A 22,694-nucleotide genomic window follows, 5' to 3' on the forward strand; every position below is an offset into this window, starting at 1 on the left:
TTTTCAAGTAGAGTTATCCTCTGATACATTTCTTATTTTTCCCCTTGTTTTCTATTTTTCCTATTGATTTTAATTTCCGTTCTGCAATTTTCATCAAGAAGAGGAGACTTTATCAAACCAAATAAACACCCCCAAAACCCCTAGGTCATCCCAAATCATCCTACGTATTTACTAGCACTCTAGGCATGATAATGATATCAAATTATCTTTGTTTTATTACCTATGTTTTATTTAGTTTTCACTTATTATAAATAACTCTCCAATAGGTTATCCTAGTAGCCACTTTGTGCCCTAGTCCCCATTCAGATTCACTCAACCAACCAACTCTAATGCCCACACCCTAAGATAATCCCATACTACATGAGCGAGGAAAAAAAGTAAAACACGATGCCAATTTCACATTTCATTCATCACTTAAGCACAATTTCACAATTCTTAATAACATAGTGAGATGGGATCCAAATCAATCTAATTCAAAATTTCCTATACTAAAATTATCATTTCACATTATATTTAATCTAGAATTAACAAATATTCCACCATTTCCTCTTGTCCAAACCTTTTTCCGAAAATTAGCGAATTGTGTTTTCCACCATGAAAATACCCCAAAGAACACAAAATTTTGAAGTTTTTTAAACGTCAAAAGTGTAAAAACACACTTTTGGTCTCTATGCATCCAACACTCAATTTTCATAATAAAATACTCAATTTTCCCATTCAATTAAAATTTTGGCATGACAAAACATTTCTAAATGCAATGTTTACAAAAATTTCTTAAATCAAATAAACTAGTATATTAAAATTAATTATTTTTGAGTAAATAAAGGCTTGTACATCCTAATTCCATTTGCAACCATTAAAAAATAAAAAAACAAGGAGAAAAATGAAGAATTGAAGCACCTACGTCAAAATTGCCCAAAAAATTCAAACATGAATTTATTTCAACACACCGAATGGAAGCACAAATCCATGGAGGAGAATACACACTTCCCCAATCCTAACACAAAGCAAAAATCACCACAAAATTTCTCCCACAATCACCATTTAAAAATCTCCACATAAGGAGGGTTAATTTTATGGATGTTTGTCCTTAAATCCATTTTGGTCACCTAAGTCTGAGCACAAGAACCTCTTTGGCCAAGAGCCAAGGATTGTGAGCTATCCATTGGACCAAATTTTACTAGGGCATGATCCCAACCTCGTCCCCTTTAGATGTTAGATCCTTGCACTCAACAAGACTTGATCCTTGGTTGGCTCATTAAGAACCTTTCAAATTCACCAGCAGACCAAGGGCCCAATGATGTTATAATGAGGGTTTTGAGAAATCAAAACTCCAAAATAAGCTTAATAATAAAAATGAACTAATTTGCCCTTATAAAACCTGATGAACATTTCAATTTTTTAAACTAATAGAATATATTATATTTTTAATTCCCCAATTTCACCTATATGCCCTAATTATGAAAAGCATATTAAAATGAAAACATATAAGACCCATTTATCTTTACAGTTATTGAATTGCCAAATAAAATCATTAAAATATATTTCCACATTAAAATTTATAAAAATTACATTTAAACACAAATACACAAGCACTCTTTAATGATTGATCACAAGAGGAATTTAGGGCATTTAGGACATTATCAGTCATGGTAAATAGTTATAAATTGGTTATATGTTAATGGGACATCATACACAATTAAGTATGACATACAAGGTATAAAGAAAATTTGGCTAGAGTGATATCTTATGTTAACTACTGTCAAGGTGTGATATCTCCCATTAACCACTCTCCAGATATGCTAAGATTTGTGTAGCGAAGTGAATTTGATACCCTGTACCTACAAGGAGAATAAAGTGTGTAAAAAAATAGATGAACACATACCTTCAGTGATAGAGAGAACACTTGCAAGATGAGGAAAGGATAACACCAAACCAACCTTTAGAAAAATGCCAAAGAATTCATAGAGCTAAACATCTTCTGGTGTGAGAATAGGATTTTCAATGACCTGAGTTGAACATGTTCCAGAGGCAAAGGTCACAAACACTCCATAATATGTGTGAAAGAAGGGAGGGAAAGTGGGAATGATGTGCAATAAAATGAAACATTTAATGGACCCTTTGTTGGATATTGCACACTAAATAGATCGAGTAAATGCAAAGGGACACATAGTTAATGTGGCTAGTTGGAATGGAGTGAGGAGGCAAAACATGTTTAATTTGCATTGTCGAGCACAGAGGGTGGTAGATTGTTTGACCGACATGTGGAAAAATTAGCTAGTACCACCGAAGTTCTATGCCACTTGTCATGGTTGAGCTGCCCCATGAATGTTCATATATCCAAATGGCAAAGGTTTGGACACCTTGTATGAATTGCCATTTCACACATGGTAGGTCTCCTCCATGAAGGATAAAGTTTTAATTTTTATTTAGAGAACTAGTTTTCCTACTTGGCAATGCTCGTGGATATTGATCTAGACCTATGTGGTGCTCCATGTGGATCCTCGAACATAGGATCCACCACTACCAACCCCTCTCTCCTAAATAGACTAATAAGCTTATTTTAAAATAATAAATGACTTACTATATATATTCACATAGGTGTATGTAGCAATCTATTGAGGTGCCATACAACAAAACCAACCACTACCACCAACGTGTCATGCCAGTTTTCGTGGTTGATCCGCCCCATAAAAAGTCATCCATCCAAACAACCAAGTTTCAGATACCTTGGATGAATCATCATTGACACATAATCAATCGTCTTCATTGAGGATAGAAAGAATCAATTTTTTTAAAGAACTAGTTTTCTTACATGGCAGTGCTTGTGGATGTCGATCTAAACCCACATGGTAATCCACATGAAGCCTTATTTCCACTACTTACTTGTCCCCTAAATAGACTTATAAACTTATTTGTCCCCTAAATAGTCTAATAAACTCAATTCCAAATATTATAGTTTGACCGTAGTAATGAATGACTTTATATATACACGAATTTATAAGAATTGTAAAATGGTAGAAGTAATTTTTGTTCACACAAGTTCCTTATATTAATATATTTGTAATGTGTTCTGTATATTTGTAATCTGTTTATAACTTGTAAAAATATATAGTATTTCTGAAAGACTTAATGTGATCTCACTGTGAATTTTGACGAGATTACCTTGCTGATTTACTGGATTATTAGTTCCTGCCCGCAGGGACTATAGCGGAGGCCTCTTTATTAACTAGTGATTTATGCAATGCCAATGCACCAATCAAAAATAATTATTCTCAAATATTTTTGCATTTGCTAATGTTCAAACCGTTAAACTTGCGTATTAGTTAAGCAAAATATTCTTGACAAATTTTGTGGCGTTTAACTACTGGTGTTGTCGAGGGTTTGCAGGGGTTCGCGCAGTTCTCAACGGGACAGAACGCACGACTCCAGAGGGAGGTGCAGGGGCTGCCAAAATAGAACTTTGGCAGAGCGCAGTCGCTAGAAACACATGGCCAACAAAAAGGGATAGCTCTGTCGGTGCGTTGCAGGGATATGGGGTTTTCAAGGATCAGACGAAATCCGTTAATAATCCACATGCTTCGACAGTACTTTGACATCTTGCATACTTGCTTGACAGGACAGGATTTTGACATCTTGCATACAAGTCCCCCCATCCTCCCTCGACGATCAAGCAGGTGGCAGATATTGGGTTGCCCACCAGACATCTACGTTTGCAAATTTTAACCCTAACTGCCTCGGAAGCAAATATATGTGCAAAGGTACAAGATGGCAAAAATCACCTAGAGGATTTGCAACGCAACAAAAGAATACGTCATAAATCATCTTCAATTTTTTTGCAAGGAAAAAAAGTTGTCTCAAGCAAAAAGCTGTTGTAGCAGCATCCAATTTCTGTGAACAGAATGAAGTTTTTGTGTTTGTGATAATCAATTATGCCTTTCCTCTTCCCAGCACAACCTAGGTAATCTTCAACTCAAGCGTTCCACATATACCACGTTCAATGCTAGCTATTGACAAACACTTACCCAAAATTTAATTGAAGTTGATTCCCTAATTTAAGGGAAGATAGCTAATGGAATAACTGCACCATTCCTTATTCAATTGACACAACTAAAACTAGCTGACAAACTAAAAGAATAACAAAATCTAAGAGTTGACAGAATCCAGTCAACCCTAATCCATGTCAACGACTAACAGTTCAGTGTTTGTGGTTCAAAAAGAGAATGTTACATTTCCCTTCCCATCGACTGTCAAATGCTCTCTACTTATCTTTCTAAACTCCATTAAAAATATTGACTCAAACTCTAGGTAATTATTTAATAGCACTGTCAAATAAAAAACTTGACAAGGTATGTCAAGCCTTTGGATATCCACAATAAAACCTGTACAAGTAAATGGAAGGAAGAAATGCGGTGACTGAGGGAAGGCTTTTATCTTCCCTCATCTGCAACTCTCTTTTTCCCCATTTGTTGTGCTATTCCACACAAATCACTCCAATAATATCTGTAATAATATCTGTGTGAGAATGGAGCGGTGAGGGGCTTCAACTGCGTCCCTACATGAGTAAATGATGAGTGGTGGTTGAGGATTGAGTGGCTCAACTCAACTATAGAACCTCCATAGTGAGGGGAAACAGTCAGTGGTAAATGATGCTTTATAAAGATATAGTGAATGGGTATTTTATTGCTGGAGTTCTAAAATACTAGTATTTGTTCTTGGGCATAATCCATGGCTTTAATTTTGTATGCTAAATCCCATCCCTTAATTCAAGGTTTTCTGGAGTTTGAGCATAGCTCATGGGTCTATTACCAAATGCTGATATGAAAGTTTGAGTCTCTGCAACTTCATGAAAGGAATGTCTGGCCTAACTTTGGCCTATACTTAGGGCATTGTTTGATGTGGAAGCCAATCGTTGGGATGCTCTCTAGCTTACTTCTGTGTATTAAGTTATTAACTATTGGTCTTCTGTTGTGTCTGATGACTTTTATTATTCAAACTACTAAATCTTTACACAATTTTTTTTGAATGAAACAGATGAAAGAAACATGCATTTGGAAAGTGTGAAAAAGCTTTATCACATCCATTGCCTCCCAGAGATTTTATTGGTGCATAAAAAGTTTGTGCAGCAGAAACAAAAGCAAAGACTGGCAGGAACTTCGCTGCTTGCAGCCCTTGTCTTCTAATGTTATGAAGTTTTTTTATGCTTAGAAAATATTTGTGCCAAGAAGAAAGAACTTTAATTATTTGATACTTTAGTTATTAAGTAAAAGTTTTGCTATCTTCTCTACCTATTCCCTATCTAGGGCATAAGAAACTTTAATATTTTGCACAGAATGTAGTAGAAAATTAAATTTATGTTGAATTGGTGTTCTAAGAACTTCACTCTCAAATATAAATTTAAAAACTCAAAGTTCAACTTTATTCCAAACTCAGTAAACTGTTGAACAATAGACTATTTCCTTCTTGAGTATTGGTTCAGATGGACCATTCTTTCATAGCATGAATAATTCATTTAACACTAATTTCATATAACAAATGTTCATAATTTCATATTTCATGAAATACTAAAAATTTCTCTGAAATCACTCATGCTGATACTACCATGACTCGATCAACTTAACATGAAATACTAAATATTTCGTGTTCCCCTCTTACGTCTGTTTACTGTTATTTCACAAATATCTGTATCTATGTAGGAAGCTTTGTAATTCCTGAACATATAATGGAAGTTATAAGGTACAGGGATCTCATTTAAATTGCAGCTGTAACATCAGTCAGGAAAAAGCTATTGGTGAAAATGATTTCAAAATCACTATATATATAATTACAATGCACAATTAATTAATGTAAAATAAAGTGACTGGACGCACAAACCAAAAGAAACCCAAACTGAGAAGAAAGTTAAAAGATTACCAACCGGCCAATAGAATAATTATTCTGGAGAGATTTTCTGGGGAAGTTTTCCAAGGGTCTAATATATATGTATATTGCCCTTCATGAAGACTAATATTGTAATTAAAATATGCAGTAATTGTCTCAATGGAGGTCTAAAATGGTAGCATAGATTAACCACCGTCGGTTTTATTCTAAGTAGTTCGTAAATAATAGAAATATTTCGTTTATATGTGATATATATATATATAAATTACATAAATATTTTACGGTTAATTTAGTCTCTATTATAAGGAATCCCTAAACGTGGTGACCTTTAAATCTGGAGAAGCGTTTGCAGGTATAAAGCAACGTCTACAGATCCAACAACTCGGTATAATTCTTCGAATTTGTACACACTCTAAAGCTTCATATCCTTAAGAAGAAAAAGTTGATAATGGATTTTTTGCGGGAACTCCCTGAGCAAATATTTCGAGACATCTTATTAAGAGTGCCATACATATGTCACTCAAAAATTAAGCAGCTGTTGGAACCTGCCAAAGAAATGTTGGAAAGTTTTCAGTTTTATCAGGATAGAATTAAGTTTGGGCTGACTAAGAAATATATATGTTTTCTCGAGGATCATATTAGCATATCTATATACGATCCTACTGACCAGTCACGTAAACTGCTCCCTCCCACAAACGCAATCGTTCATAAGATTATAAATGTGAATCATAAGATTGTTGTGCTGGGCCAGTCACGCCATTTAACTCCATTGTTATTGATATATGATTTTTTACCTAGTATATGGAAGCATGGTGCTGAATTTCCCACCCCCAGACCTGCAAACCTAGAGTTTGCATGTTGTGCCTCACCTGATGGATCGATTTACATTGCGGGAGGAAATGATAATGGTCTCAATGAACTTCGTGAAGCAGCAGTTTATAAAGTAGATGAAGACAAGTGGGAGCTTCTTCCTAAGATGCACCAGGGAATGTACAGCTGTAGGGGTCTTTTTATTGAAGGAATGTTTTATGTCATTGATATTAATAGATGTCAAAGATTTGATCCCACCACAAGAGCATGGACAACAATAAATATGTCTATTCCTAATTCTTGCCTCGATGTTATGTATGCCTTTCAACGACTAATTGCATTTACAAGTAAAGGAATAGAGCAATATGATTGGGAAGGAAATTTATGGAGGCAATTGGAAACTCTCCCTCAACACCACCCTGTTTTAAATGTTTGTGCCACAGTGTCGTGTGATCGAATTTTATTTTGTGGAATTTTTCGTAATCCTGATATCTATATTTGTAAACTGTATATGTATAAACCTGGAGCACCTTTCTCTGAGAGGTGGATTTCTGTTGACCAACCCAATAGTTTTCTGGAAGGGATGGTTCAATCTATTGCCACCATTGAAATTTAATATATTTCTAAAATCATATCAAACATATGTTTCCTCAAAATAGACTTCAGATATCTATTTATTTGAATCAAACAATTAGTTTTCTGCTATGATATTTAAAACATATGTATCTGAAAATTTGTATGTATCTATTGTCATGATAAACATTTAATATATTTCTAAGATCATTTAAAACATATGATTGTCCCTATTGTCATATAAGTTGTGTTTTACATTTATAGCATAAATCATACGACCTGTAATCTATTACAAAATAGTGACAAACATAATTATAAATTTGAGATGAAAATTCAAAATACTTAATTGATATTTCAACACATTGCAAGTTGAGAGAATTTAATTATTTGTTGACGATGAAAGTGTGATTTTATTAAAAGCAAGAGAAGTGTACCTTAATGATAGAATGAATAAAAATTTAATCTCGTGATATTATGTTTGAAACCATTGTTGGATGAGCTTTAGTTGAAGACATGATTTAGAGTTATCATCATTATGGACTTTGGTTCAACCTCTTTTACTGTTATCACTCATTCTTGGAGTTCATCATTATCTAAGATTTGTGTTGTTTTCTAACCATTTTGATATTTAGAAAATAAAATAATTAAAAAAATGGTTTTTCTTTAATAAAATATAATATGACTTTTTATTAACCACCTCAACCACAATAGCTCATAATCTCCTAAAAAATGTATCTTTGATAACTCTTTAACTTGAAATTCTCTTTTGACTATTTATCCTCTTTCAATAAATATATAGTAGGGCTAATTGGACTTTAATTTTTTTTAGTGTTTGAAATGCCTCTTGGTATTGTTCTGTCCATTTGAACGTGACACCTTTCTTCAAAAGATGTTGAAATGGTTGACACTTGTTTTCCAATTGTGCAATGAAGCATCTTATGGATTATAGTCTCCCTTGCATACTTCTCAGTTTCTTGAGTGTGGTGGGTGACGACATGTCTAGTATAACTTTCACCTTTTTCTGGATCTATTTTTATGCTGCGGTTTGATACAATGAACCCCAAGAGTTTTCCAGATGTTACTCCAAACATTCACTTTTTGGGATTGAGACTGACATTGTATTGTTCAAGTCTATTAAATATTTTAGCAACGACATCCGGATGACCATCCCTTGATTTGGACTTAGCTAGTAAATCATCTACATAGTCTTCCATGATTTTGTGTATCATGTCATGAAATAAACTGGTCATTGCCCTTTGATGTGTAGCACCAACATTTTTAAGGCTAAATGGAATCACGTTCCAGCAATAGGTTCCCCATGGACATGTGAAAGTTGTTTTATGTTGATCTTCTCATGCAATCTTGATCTGATTCTAACCATAAAAACCAACGATGAGTGATAGCATTCCATTGCCAACTGTGAAATCCACAATCATTTCTATGTTAGGGAGTGTAAAGTCATAGTTTTGGTAGGCTTTGTTGAGATCTCTGAAGTGAGTACAGATTCTGATACCGCTAGTATGTTTGGTTACTGATACTAGATTAGAGATCCATTCAACATAGTCTATGGGTGACAGGTCTGATGAAACCCACATCCAACAATTTCTGCAATTCGATCTTGACCAACAGAGCTATATGAGGATGCATCTTTCTAAGTTTTTGCTTATATGGTTTTACTCCAGGAAGTAATGGCTGATGATGCAAGACTAACTTGGTGTCTAACCCTAGCATATTAGAATAAGACCATGCAAAGTTGATTGGCCTTTGTGTGAAAAATTGAATGAATTTTTTTGTTCCATTGGATTCAGAGGCTTTGCCAGGTGTATCTTGTGTACAGTCTCAACATTTCCAATATTGATCTCTTTGGTTTCTTCAACTAGTAATGTTGACTGCTCTTTGTTTGTGGAAAGGTTGTCCAATTTGTTGTGAACCATATGTTCTGCTTCATTTTCATCATCTGAATTGGAAGAGGAGCTTGCTTCTCCAAAGTATGTAGCTCAATCAAGATCAATGGAAAAGCCAACTTTATGATCATCATAAGGAAGTCCATCCCTTACACCCAAGAATTCAGCTATAGCTTCATCATTATGAAATAAATCTAATTGTGGTTGTCCTTCTCACCCCCAATCTATTAAGTGAGGATACATTAGACAAAGATCTTGTCCATCAATAGGAGAAGTTGATTCCAAGATCATATGGATTCTATTTTTGCAAACATACTTGACTGATGGTGGGAAGATTGGTATTTCTTTATATTGGATGCCATCATCTTCAATTGGTTGGTTGTCATAAGATCTAATAGATGGAAATGTACTTCAACCGTGTGTAGATAGAAACTCATAGTCATGTGAATCAATTATATTCTCTATATATGTTTCTCTATTTAATTCATATTCATGAATTTCTTCAATTGAAGACAGAGGATAGTCAATTGTATTAATGATGAATGGGAGATTATCCCTAATGGTTGGCTCTTCGTCTATGATAGAAGCTTCATTGAGTACTTGAATAAGAGATAGGGGTAATATTGAATTACCACCTCTTCTTGATGCATACATTGATCCAAAATCCACCATCTATGAGCACTCTTCGAACCTTCTTTCTGTGAATAAGAGCTTCTAAGTGTAGAGGATCATTTTACATAGGCCTGTTTGTAGGTACATCCTATTTAGTGAATGCTACTTTGGAAGTTGCCAAGTTTCCAACCATGGATTGAAGTGCATTCTCATCTATATCTCTAGCAACAATATATACTTTTAATGCTTTGTCGAGGACCACCATATGAGCCGGTGAGATGCGAAGCAACTCAAATAATGAAATTTAGGTCGACCATATTGTCATTTCTTGTCCGTGGAGGGGGTTTTGATGGTACCCCTTGTAATGTAACCTTGGATCTTCAGGTGATCACAACACAATCTCTACTTCTTGGATTCACTGTAATTGTGGTCACTATGTTATAAAGTCCTTTCAAAAGGAAAAGGACAAATATCCTCCCTAGTATAGCTCTTTTTGTCATTAAATGTTTGCATGCTAGTCATTTTCTTTTGGAGATCTTCTACTTGTTGATCCAATATCTCTGTTTGGGTCAAGGGTGTGCTCCCTATAAGCATTTTCTACAAAAGGAATAGTGTTTGAGTACCTTGGAGATTGTTGAAATGTTGTCTGACCATGTAATTACAACATAGGTTGTTAGGTGTGGCAATAGTCGATCATATGAGAATATGAGTATGGGGATCTTGATAATAATGATCGTATTCAAACTCTTCCTGTTTGTCAGTTTTATTAGTAACTAATTCTAGAAGCCCATATTTTTCTTCCTTTTCCTCATGTCCATGTCTTTAATCTTTCCAAGGTGCACTTCTCTCCTTAATTTAAAAATGCACTCTTTGTAAGAAAACAATTCTTTTCTTTTTCGTTTGGTTGTTGAAGATAAATAATAACTAATTTTCTTGAATAACTTATCTCTAGAAAAGATAATTTTAGTGGTTGTAGGATTCCATAGGTTATATCCTTTTACATTATCACTGTAATGCCTCGTCAGGAAACCTCGAAGGGATTAAGCCATAACACAAGAATAGAGTTCAATAAATTTTCTTTTAAAAGTTAAACACAACACAATGATACAATGAAATATCAAATTTGAAATTACACAGTGGAAGACAACAACTAACACCTTAAGATTTTCCCAACGAGATTACTTAAATTTAACAATTCACTTAACTCACACAATTAATCCAATAAGCTAATTATCTTAATAACGAGATAATTCTTACACAAGGATAATTTCTTTCAAAAGATGGAAATATAAATCACAAGCCAAGTTTCATCCATTAAGATCTATTCATAATCTACATTCAAGATTTTCATTAAAATATAAGCCATGCATATAATATTCTAACACACTAGAATTTCATCATAAACATATGAGATCTTTTCATGCATACTTAATTTCCTTAGCAACAATTGAATATATTCCATTATCATAAGCTACATTATTACTTATTCCAATTTACTGCATTCAAGAGAGATCTGCAAACATGTATTTAAAATTAATCATCATCTAAACCACTTATACATTCTATCAAAATGCCATTCATGCATGCTAACACTAAACATGAAACATGAGAGAATAAGAATCACATAACAGCAAGATGATCTCGGAGTTCACCCCTAAATGGCTACATCTTTGGGTCTACTCAACTGCAAGACCCCTCTGATAATTAACAAAGTTAAGAATACATGAGGTTCTCATAATTTACAATCCTACCATCAAGGCGAAACATAAACAATATACAAGAGACCCCATCAGTCAATAAATACATAAACGATCCTTGAAAAGGAAACGATCCAGCTGAATAACAATTGAAGCTAATACCAAGGTTCATTTGGACATCCACAAAACTGAGTCATCACCACCCAAGGTCTAACATGAAACCCGATACTCACAAGGGCACAGACAATAGGATGACCCACAAACACGCTCCTAATAGGACAATACGACAACACACTAGCGAACATAGGGACAAGTGTCATCACACAACCTGGTATGGTTACCATGGCAGGTCTTCATAGGTGTCGACCCCATACATTGGGTTACCCTAGCAACCTAATCCGAACCTCCAGCCCATCCAAGCCTTATGTGGACCCACACATCCTCTCATGAAGACGAGGATGATGGTTTGCCATTTCAGGCCTTCTCATAGCATGTCGAGTTTATGTTAGCACTCGTCCCATGTGCGAGGCACAATTATCTTACTTAGAGATTAACATTGTAATCTACTATTAGGTTATCACTTATTAGACTCACTTTTGATGGGTTACCCAGCAGGCACTATGGGCGTCGCCCCCAATCGAAAGCCACTTTCCCATACAACACTAGACTATACTCAAACGAACTCAAACCAAGACATACACATGGTCAGCCGAACAGAGTTCAAAATGGAGAAATCCACCATTTGGTCAAACATGACTCCAAGAGATACACTTACTAACGGTACTCTAACCAAAGACCTGACAAACTATGGTCAACCACGAATCAACATTCGACACCAACATAAAGGATACGACCAACTACGACACCACCACAATACAACAGTTAACTCGAGATAGAGGTCTGAAATAGGTACCCAAATCAACCATATGACCGGATCCAATCAAACAAAGCATGACTTGCCATTACTTAAGCAAAAGCGAATACAGAAATTCAACTCGCAAAGGCAATAACTAGACAAGACAATATTTTCCCATATTGATTTGAACTTTAATAGTCAATCAAGTATTCTAATGATCTAAGTTTTCGAATTGCATTGATAGAAAAATCAGCATTACTAGGTAAGTACAATACCACAATTCCAATGGTCCATTCGCCTATGTCTCAAAACAGAGGAGGATTATAACTATACCATTTATTTTACAAATTGAAAATACCATTAACTCGCCAACATTCCAAACAATACATTATTAATTTCCAATAGTATATCATTTAAGTGATCTAAATATCCATTGATAAAATATTTCATTTACTTCTCAATTACTCAAATGATATGTTCTTGAACAAAATATTATTTATAAATAATCAATTAATAAATATATTTTATTTCAACAATTTCCCAATAAAATAATATTCTATATTATAATTTTTAAATCAATACTTCCTCAATGAGACAAATACCCCAACTAACTATTAATTAATAAATATATTTATTAATCCAAGATTAATAAAATATAACCAATTAATATTTAATTGCGAAATTAGCAATTCTAGAATTTAATTAGAAAAAGTGCGTTAATCATAAAATGAAATTTGAATATTAATTAACGTATATATTCCATTATACAATTAATTAATATCAAATTAATCATGAATTATAATTTATGCCACATTAATCATAATTAAAAACTTAATTAAAAATTAACATTAAATAATATTAAAATATTATTTTTTTTTTTTGATTAAAAAAATACATTAAAAAAAATGAATTTTATAAAAACTAAAAAAAAACATTTATATGGGGGAGGGGTACCCACGTGGACCCCCACGTGGCCCCCCCGCTTGTGAGCTCACGCTTGCATTTGGGGAAGTGCTGCTTCCCAATGGGAGCACGCAGCCCCCATGGGAGCGCTGCTGTTCCCAAAGGGAGCACGCAGCCCCCATGGGAAGCATTGCTACCCAAAGGGACACAACACCCCTCCACGTGGTGGGGAAAACTCCCACATGGATGGGGTTAAAACTGTTCTTTTTATATATATATTTTTTAAATTTTGCTGTTAATAAAAAAAAAAAAACTAAACACATAGCAAAATAATCCCACAGTCTCACAGATACTTTAAATATAATTTTTTTTTTTAAATTTTATTTCCAAAAAGCATGGGTTTCTAATATTTACAAATAACCAGATTTAGGAAGGAAAAAACTCTCCAAAACAACACCAAATTAGCAAAACAATAAGGATTAACATCCTTGATCAAATCCCAGGCAGATTATTTGATTTAAAGTTTGAATTTGAAAGCATAAATTTGGAATTTAAACCAATTTCCATTGCAAACGGCCAATCTCATTTTTATTTTATTTTTGATTTTGAAACAAGAGCAACCAAAACTAAACTTGAGATGGAAACAAACAAGAAAGGTTTGAATTGGAAATAAAATTTACAGCTGTTCCATTTTCCCCAAATAGTTGAGATTATTCCAATTTTTCCCAAACAGTTTTCTTCAAAATCCAAAACAATTTCTGATAAGCAAAGGGACAAAAAATATAAACTAGAATCTTACCTCGTATAGCAATCCTAGAAAAGATTTAGAGAGGAGCCCAACCTGCAGGCTCAAGAAATTTCTCCTCCTTCCAAAACCCCCAAATTTTCCTCCAAAATATTTTCCGAAAATATTTTTCCCCAAAAAATTTCAATTCCCAATATTTTCCAAAAGTCTACGTTATATGGAGAAGTTTGACCAAAATTTTTATTTTTGGGATTAAAATATTTTATTTATAAATAATTCTTTCAAACTATATCAATAATTTAACTTGCTTTTCCCATTTACAATTGATTTTCTCACTCAACTGAAATTTAACGTTTCTATTTCAAAAAGCTAACAAGATTAAATTAATTTAAATTTCAATTAAATTTAAATCTTTCTTTTCATAAGCATAAACATAATAAATTTAACATTAAAATTAACCATTCAATTGAACTTTCTCCTAAATTGAATCAAGCAATTCAAATAATGATTAATCACATAAAAAAAAGAGCCTATTTGATTGAGTCCCCAAATAAACTAATGCGTAAACACAAATTAAATCAATTAAAGATTAATGATCAATCACTCGATTTAACCACACACGCAAGCACACAAACCAAGAAAGTCAATTGGACAAATGATCTGCAAACCCAACCAAAAGGGAATACTGGTGACGACTAAAGATGCTCACTTGAGCACGACTATGGTCAAACAAGAAACTCGGGACCACCTAATCCAACTCTAAGGATTAAAGAGGTACACTCAAACCTGCAAATCCAGGCAGAGACGAATCTCACACCCATGCGACACTGCACCGGAAATCTCCTGCAACCAAGAGTCATACATGCATACATATATAAACTTAATGAAAGCGTTAGCTCGAGATCATAACATGAAATAGGAGAATTAATAACTTGCATACAAACTGGTGCGAAAACCACATCGACAGCTATGCATTAAATCAAACATCTGACTATAACATTATATTATGATAAACTAACCAAGATTAAATCGGGATTAGAAATTGATTAGGGTAGGGGTACTGCATCCTCCCCCCCTAGGTTCCGACTTACTCCTGGAAGTCGTAAGGCTAGATGGAGAACATGTCGCATGTATTAGCCCTGAAACTCATTCAATCAAATATTAAATTGCACATAGGAATCTTTGTTTATGGGAAGGTTGTCCAATCTGTTGTGAACTATATGTTCTGCTTAATTTTCATCATCTGAATTGGAAGAGGAGCTTGCTTCTCCAAAGTATGTAGCTCTATCAAGATAAATGGATTCCAAGATCATATCGCAAACATACTTGACTGATGGTGGGAAGATTGGTATTTCTTTATATTGGATGCCATCATGTTCAATTGGTTGGTTGTCATAAGAACTAAGAGATGAAAATGTACTTCAACCATGTGTAGATAGAAACTCATAGTCATGTGAATCAATTATACTCTCTATATATGTTTCTCTATTTGATTCATATTCATCAATTTCTTCAATTGAAGACAGAGGATAGTCAATTGTATTAATGATGAATGGGAGATTATCCCGAATGGTTGGCTCTTCTTCTATGATAGAAGCTTCATTGAGTACTCGAATAAGAGATAGGGGTAATATTGAATTACCACCTCTTGTTGATGCATACGTTGATCCAAAATCCACCATCTATGAGCACTCTTCGAACCCTGTTTCTGTGAATAAGAGCTTCTAAGTGTAGAGTGTCATTTTGCGTAGGCCTGTCCGTAGGTACATCCCATTTAGTGAATGCTACTTTGGAAGCTGCCAAGTTTCCAACCATGGATTGAAGTGCATTCTCATCTATATCTCTAGCAACAGTATATACTTTTAATGCTTTGTCTAGGACCACCTTATGAGCCGGTGAGATGCGAAGCAACTCAAATAATGAAATTTAGGCTGGAGTTTTTTTTAGTTGGTCGACCATATTGTAATTTCTTGTTCGTGGAGGGGGGTTTGATGGTACCACTTGTAATGTGACCTTGGATCTTCGGGTGATCACAACACAATCTCTACTCCTTGGATTCACTGTAATTGTGGTCACTATGTTATAAAGTCCTTTCAAAAAGAAAAGGATAGATATCCTCCCTAGTATATCTCTTTTTGTCATTAAATGTTTGCATGCTAGTCATTTTCTTTTGGAGATCTTCTACTTGTTGAGCCAATATCTCTGTTTGGGTCAAGGGTGTGCTCCCTATAAGCATTTTGTACAAAAGGAATAGTGTTTGAGTACCTTGGAGATTGTTGAAATGTTGTCTGACCATGTAATTACAACATAGGTTGTTAGGTGTGGCAATAGTCAATCATATGAGAATATAAGTATGTGGATCTTGATAATAATGATCGTATTCAACCTCTTCCTATTTGTCAGTTTTATTAGTAACTAATTCTAGAAGCCCATATTTTTCTTCCTTTTCCTCATGTCCATCTCTTTAATCTTTCCAAGGTACAATTCTCTCCTTAATTTAAAAATGCACTCTTTGTAAAAAAATAATTATTTTCTTTTTCTTTTGGTTGTTGAAGATAAATAATAACTAATTTTCTTGAATAACTTATCTCTAGAAAAGATAATTTTAGTGGTTGTAGGATTCCATAAGTTATATACTTTTACATTATCACCATATGCAATGAAAAAGCACTTTTTTATCTTTTGGATCCAACTTAGATCATTTTTCTTTGGGCACATGAACATAAACCTCATTGCCAAATGCCCTTGAATGTGAAACAAAAGGTTTCTTAAATATGTACACATCATTCATAACATGTTGTTTCAAGAGCCTTATAGGGAGATCTATTTAATAAGTAACAAGTAGTTGTTGCAGCTTTTTCCCAAAAGCATTTATAAATTTGTGAACCACTTAACATACTTTTAGATCTTTCCATTATTGTCTAATTCATCCATTGTACTATTTCTATTTATTAAGTATACAAAATATTATTTTTTTCAACAATTCATGCATTCTTACAAATTTCAACAAATTTCTTAGAACAATATTCTCTTCCATTATCAATTCTTAAAACCTTAATTTTTCAATTTATTTTTTTTTCAACTAAGGCCTTAAAATCTTTTAATTTAGTGAAAACTTCAAATTCATTCAATAAAAAAAGTAACCACACGTGTCTAGAAACTTTATCAATTAAGGAAACAAAATATCTATATCTTCTAATTCATTCAATATCCATTGGTCCAAAAACACGAGTGAATAATTTCCAATTTACTCCTAGATTAATTACTAATTGAAGGAAATGATTTTTATTTTTTCTACCAACCACATAATGTTCAAAAAGTTCAAATCTCTTGCATCAAAATGGAAAAAATGATCTACCAAATTTTTATTCAAAAAGTTTTTTAACCTATTCTCACTAATGTGACCCAATCTATTGTACCGCAATATGTTAATATTTTTTTGTATTTACTTACATTGGTGGATTTTACAATAGTAATGGCTTCAAGCTTAAATAGAGCCCACTTCCTTGTCCCCCTTGCTACCACCAAGTTTCCTCTTAGCAATTTGCAACCATGTTTGTATAATGTTACATGCAATCCACTACCATTCAACATAGAAACTAAAATTAAACTTATTTCTAATTCTGAAATATCACAATACAACAATAAAAATATCACCTAAGAAGCTTGAGAAAGATAAGTCGACACTAAGTCTTAACGAAGAGTGTGCCATGAGTATTATAGAGAGTTGTACAACTTAAAAGAGCTATGTGAGTGCCAAGTGAGAGCAGAGAGATTGTTCCTAATGAAACAACTTATTAAAAAATAAGATGAGAGCATTAGAAGAGGCTAACAAGTTGTTGGATTCATCTTGAATTAATTTTAATGAGTTAGGTAGGTGACAATCAGAAAAATGTTTAGAAATGACCATCAAACAGAAAACAATTACCTTCTCTTTTCACTCTCATAAAATAAATGTTTCTTTTTTTGTGTAAACAAGAGCTAGGTACACAATTACAGATTGTGTAAGCTTATGCAGGTAAGCACTATAGACTTATTATTTTCTCACCTTTTTCTTGTTTTGGTATTTTCATGTTTGTGACATTGTTGTAGTACTTGGTGAATTTGTAAATGTGCATTATCATATGATTAATAGTGACTTAAAATTTACAATCTTACTATTCAAACATCTTTTCTAATTTTGGATTTTCCATATTTTTAACATTGCTCATATATATATATAATTGTGTAATATTATTTGATTAATATAAAAATTATGAAAACTATGCACTCCTCTTCCATTTACTCATATAAATAAACATGTTTCTTATATCATGAATCCTTATATTACACGCTCATTCAATTATTGTTATGTAAACCTTTATATTGAAATTTAATGATTGTTTAATAAACATTAATATTTCTTATAATATTTTTTTCCATTTTAAAATTGAAATTAGATAAAAAAAAATCATTAAAAATTATTAAAAAACTGATCTTTTAATTTTATAAGTGATTACAAATGTATATGTAATAAACTAGAACACACTAACTTAAAAAAAAAACCTATAAAAAACTTTACAATTGATAAGAAATAGAAAGTTGAAAAGTCAATAATAGAAATAACAAAGTGAGAAGGACAAATTATACTAGAATTTTGTCTTAGATCCCAACAATTGCTTTTATTTATTCTAATAGTTTCTCTTGTTTTAAATACTTTGCCACAATTTGGGAAAATCTATTCACAACTGCAAGGCCAAATTACACTTCCATAATACAAAACAAAAATTATGGTTCCAATATGCATTCTAACAAAACACGAGGGAGCACAAATTAACCAAATTTTATGTGCATCCTTCATTACAAGGATTGTGTTCTCTAAAGGGGTTCTCACCTACAACACAATAATATGACAATATTAAATTTCTCCATATGCACAAAATATAGTACAATTAAATGAAGTCCATTCTAAATCCAGACACAACTTTGAATCTGTTTACTAGTGTAGTATTTTTTATTCCTAATTTTGGTTTGGGCTATACTCTCTAAAAGTTATTTTTAAACTTTCATTGCAATATTGTCTAAACTATTGGAGATGTTGCTCCAAAAGACATGGTGTTCATTTTATCCATCATAGCAATGGTGAGGTATTGAAAAGAAGAATGTTTGTTTGGTCTTTTTAAGAGCACCAAAAGAAATATTATCTAATCTTTCCCTATAGGAAAACCAAAAGGTTGTTACAACATGGTGGGCTTTCTAGCCTAATTTTTCCTCTTCATTACAACTTTGACCTCTTTGTTTGTAGAAACAGAGCTAATTATTGACAGAAAGACAAAGAAAATAGGACAAAAACATTTTGACCTTTCCTAGAAAATGTGAATTAACTACTAAGAAATTGCGAACAAATCTACTAGCAAATGCGAATTAATGTCTAGTCAAATGCGAATTTATGACTAAGCAATTGCACATTACTTAAACGTGACAATTTTGGAAATTATTTTAAACAAAGTAAAAAGACAGAAGAAAGAAGTTCGTTGATTCTGACATGGACAGAATCTATTGAGAATCAATCTAATAGCAAATGTGAAACAAAACAACATCAATTGCACATTAATATGTGCAATTGCGAATTTTGTGTATGCAAGTATGATTCCATTTTTCTGTTCTGTACAGATCTACAAATGACAAAAATAAAAAAAGATAATTTAGTCACTATAAATTCACATCGGGTTTACCATTGTTTTCATGCTTGAAATCATGTAAATTAAGCTAATTAGGAAATAAGGATGATCACAGATCCTTAACTAATCTATCTAAAATCAAACATAATGAAATATAATAAATGAAATAAATGGAAGAATTAAACTAATTTAAACTCCCTATTCCACATTTTTGCTTCCATTTCTCTTCTCCAAATTCCTGGTGTAGGTGGCTCTCAAATATTGCACTGAGATTTCTCGCATAAAGATGACAATTATTTTAACGAGTTGTGATCTAGCTTGAATTGAGAAAATGATTTTGTTTATATAAATTTACATGAGAGATGAGATGGGATTTTGAACTCAAGCTCTGATTGGGAGTGAACTGATTTAGATTGATCAGTTAACAGAGTTGATTTATTTGTTAACCAAATCGATTGATTTGTTAACCAAATTGATTGAGTAGTCAACTAAATAGATTGGATAGTGGTTTGACTAGATTAGCCAGTTGATTGGATTGATTGAATAGATGATTGATTACATTGATTAGTTTGAAAAGATTATTTGGAGTGAAAATGGGAGATTGAAGACATAACTGAGTTAACTCATTTGATCAATTAGTTAAGATTTCAACATGTGCTATAGGACTTTAAAATTGAATTTGATTTTCATTTTCAATTTGGATTTTCGAATTCTAAATGCACCTAAAATTTATTGAAATTCATCCAACTGGAGATTTGGTGAAATGTTAATTTGATGATTTGGAATTAGATGAAAGTAATTGAAATTGTTATTTGGGGAATTGTGAATTTGAGAGAAATGAAATTAAATGGAATTATTCGAAATTCGAATTTGGGGAATTGGAAGAGTGAAATAATTAATTTTAAATAATTTAAATGAAATAATTTAAACATTAGAATTACAAGTAATTAAATAAGAAATATTATTTAATTAAGGAAATTAATTGTAATTAATTAAATAATTAATATTTAATTAATATTTGAGAAAGGGGTTAAATGATTAAATAAATTAAAGAATGGAAATTTGATAAGTAGAAATGTTGAATGATAATGATTTAGTCAATTGAGGAAAAATAATTAGCTTAATTAAATAATTAAAGAATTAGTCAATTAATTAGACCAATAATTAGTACATGATTAGTGAGACATTTTTAAGTATCTATAGTTTCCTCCATGAGTTAAAAAGAATTGGCCGAGTGGAGTGACTCTTATATGTTACATTTATGAATACTCCGAGCATTCAAGAATGAATCTACTCCTATACATTCAATCATTTGAGCTCCTTCAGTGAATTCTCAGTTGAAATATAACAAATATAATTTTTTACTTAATTTGACATCGAAATTATTTGCATGAATATTTATAAAATTAATTGTGTATTTTTATCCATATTTTAGATTACACTTAATAATCCAACATCAAGAAGAGGAAGTATGTAACCCAAAAGAAGAAGTTGACTAAAAGCATTCTTGCAAGTAAAATGTAAAAATTGTTTGTTCAACAAAACCAAATCAAATATTGTTATATAAAGTGCGCTCATAACCTTCATGGCAACAACATTGTCAAATGTCTATTGCTAATGAATATGAAAATGAAGATAAATGTCATTTTTATATGAATTGCAATTAAAATTTTGACATATAAATCACCATAATCCATGGAACATCTAATCTTATTAAATCACCATAATTTTCAAGTAGAGTTATCCTCTGATACATTTCTTATTTTCCCCCTTGTTTTCTATTTTTCCTATTGATTTTAATTTCCGTTCTGCAATTTTCATCAAGACGAGGAGACTTTATCAAACCAAATAAACACCCCCAAAACCCCTAGGTCATCCCAAATCATCCTACGTATTTACTAGCACTCTAGGCATGATAATGATATCAAATTATCTTAGTTTTATTACCTATGTTTTATTTAGTTTTCACTTATTATACATAACTCTCCAATAGGTTATCCTAGCAGCCACTTTGTGCCCTAGTCCCCATTCAGATTCACTCAACCAACCAACTCTAATGCCCACACCCTAAGATAATCCCATACTACATGAGCGAGGAAAAAAAGTAAAACACGATGCCAATTTCACATTTCATTCATCACTTAAGCACAATTTCACAATTCTTAATAACATAGTGAGATGGGATCCAAATCAATCTAATTCAAAATTTCCTATACTAAAATTATCATTTCACATTATATTTAATCTAGAATTAACAAATATTCCACCATTTCCTCTTGTCCAAACCTTTTTCCGAAAATTAGCGAATTGTGTTTTCCACCATGAAAATACCCTGAAGAACACAAAATTTTGAAGTTTTTTAAACGTCAAAAGTGTAAAAACACACTTTTGGTCTCTATGCATCCAACACTCAATTTTCATAATAAAATACTCAATTTTCCCATTCAATTAAAATTTTGGCATGACAAAACATTTCTAAATGCAATGTTTAGAAAAATTTCTTAAATCAAATAAACTAGTAAATTAAAATTAATTATTTTTGAGTAAATAAAGGCTTGTACATCCTAATTCCATTTGCAACCATTAAAAAATAAAAAAACAAGGAGAAAAATGAAGAATTGAAGCACCTACGTCAAAATTGCCCAAAAAATTCAAACATGAATTTATTTCAACACACCGAATGGAAGCACAAATCCATGGAGGAGAATACACACTTCCCCAATCCTAACACAAAGCAAAAATCACCACAAAATTTCTCCCACAATCACCATTTAAAAATCTCCACATAAGGAGGGTTAATTTTATGGATGTTTGTCCTTAAATCCATTTTGGTCACCTAAGTCTGAGCACAAGAACCTCTTTGGCCAAGAGCCAAGGATTGTGAGCTATCCATTGGACCAAATTTTACAAGGGCATGATCCCAACCTCGTCCCCTTTAGATGTTAGATCCTTGCACTCAACAAGACTTGATCCTTGGTTGGCTCATTAAGAACCTTTCAAATTCACCAGCAGACCAAAGGCCCAATGACGTTATAATGAGGGTTTTGAGAAATC

At 32.6% G+C, this 22,694-nt stretch overlaps 1 protein-coding gene across 1 annotated transcript; it reads left to right on the forward strand.

The window, feature by feature from the left end:
* The first annotated feature begins 6,328 nt into the window (after positions 1-6,328).
* LOC131062356 (F-box/kelch-repeat protein SKIP20-like) lies at positions 6,329-7,306 on the forward strand. Its single transcript, XM_057995992.2, has one exon. The coding sequence runs from the start codon at positions 6,329-6,331 to the stop codon at positions 7,304-7,306; it is 978 nt and encodes a 325-aa protein (XP_057851975.2).
* The last annotated feature ends 15,388 nt before the right edge of the window (positions 7,307-22,694 follow it).

Source organism: Cryptomeria japonica, unplaced genomic scaffold (assembly GCF_030272615.1).
Source record: "Cryptomeria japonica unplaced genomic scaffold, Sugi_1.0 HiC_scaffold_181, whole genome shotgun sequence".
NCBI lineage: Eukaryota > Viridiplantae > Streptophyta > Pinopsida > Cupressales > Cupressaceae > Cryptomeria > Cryptomeria japonica.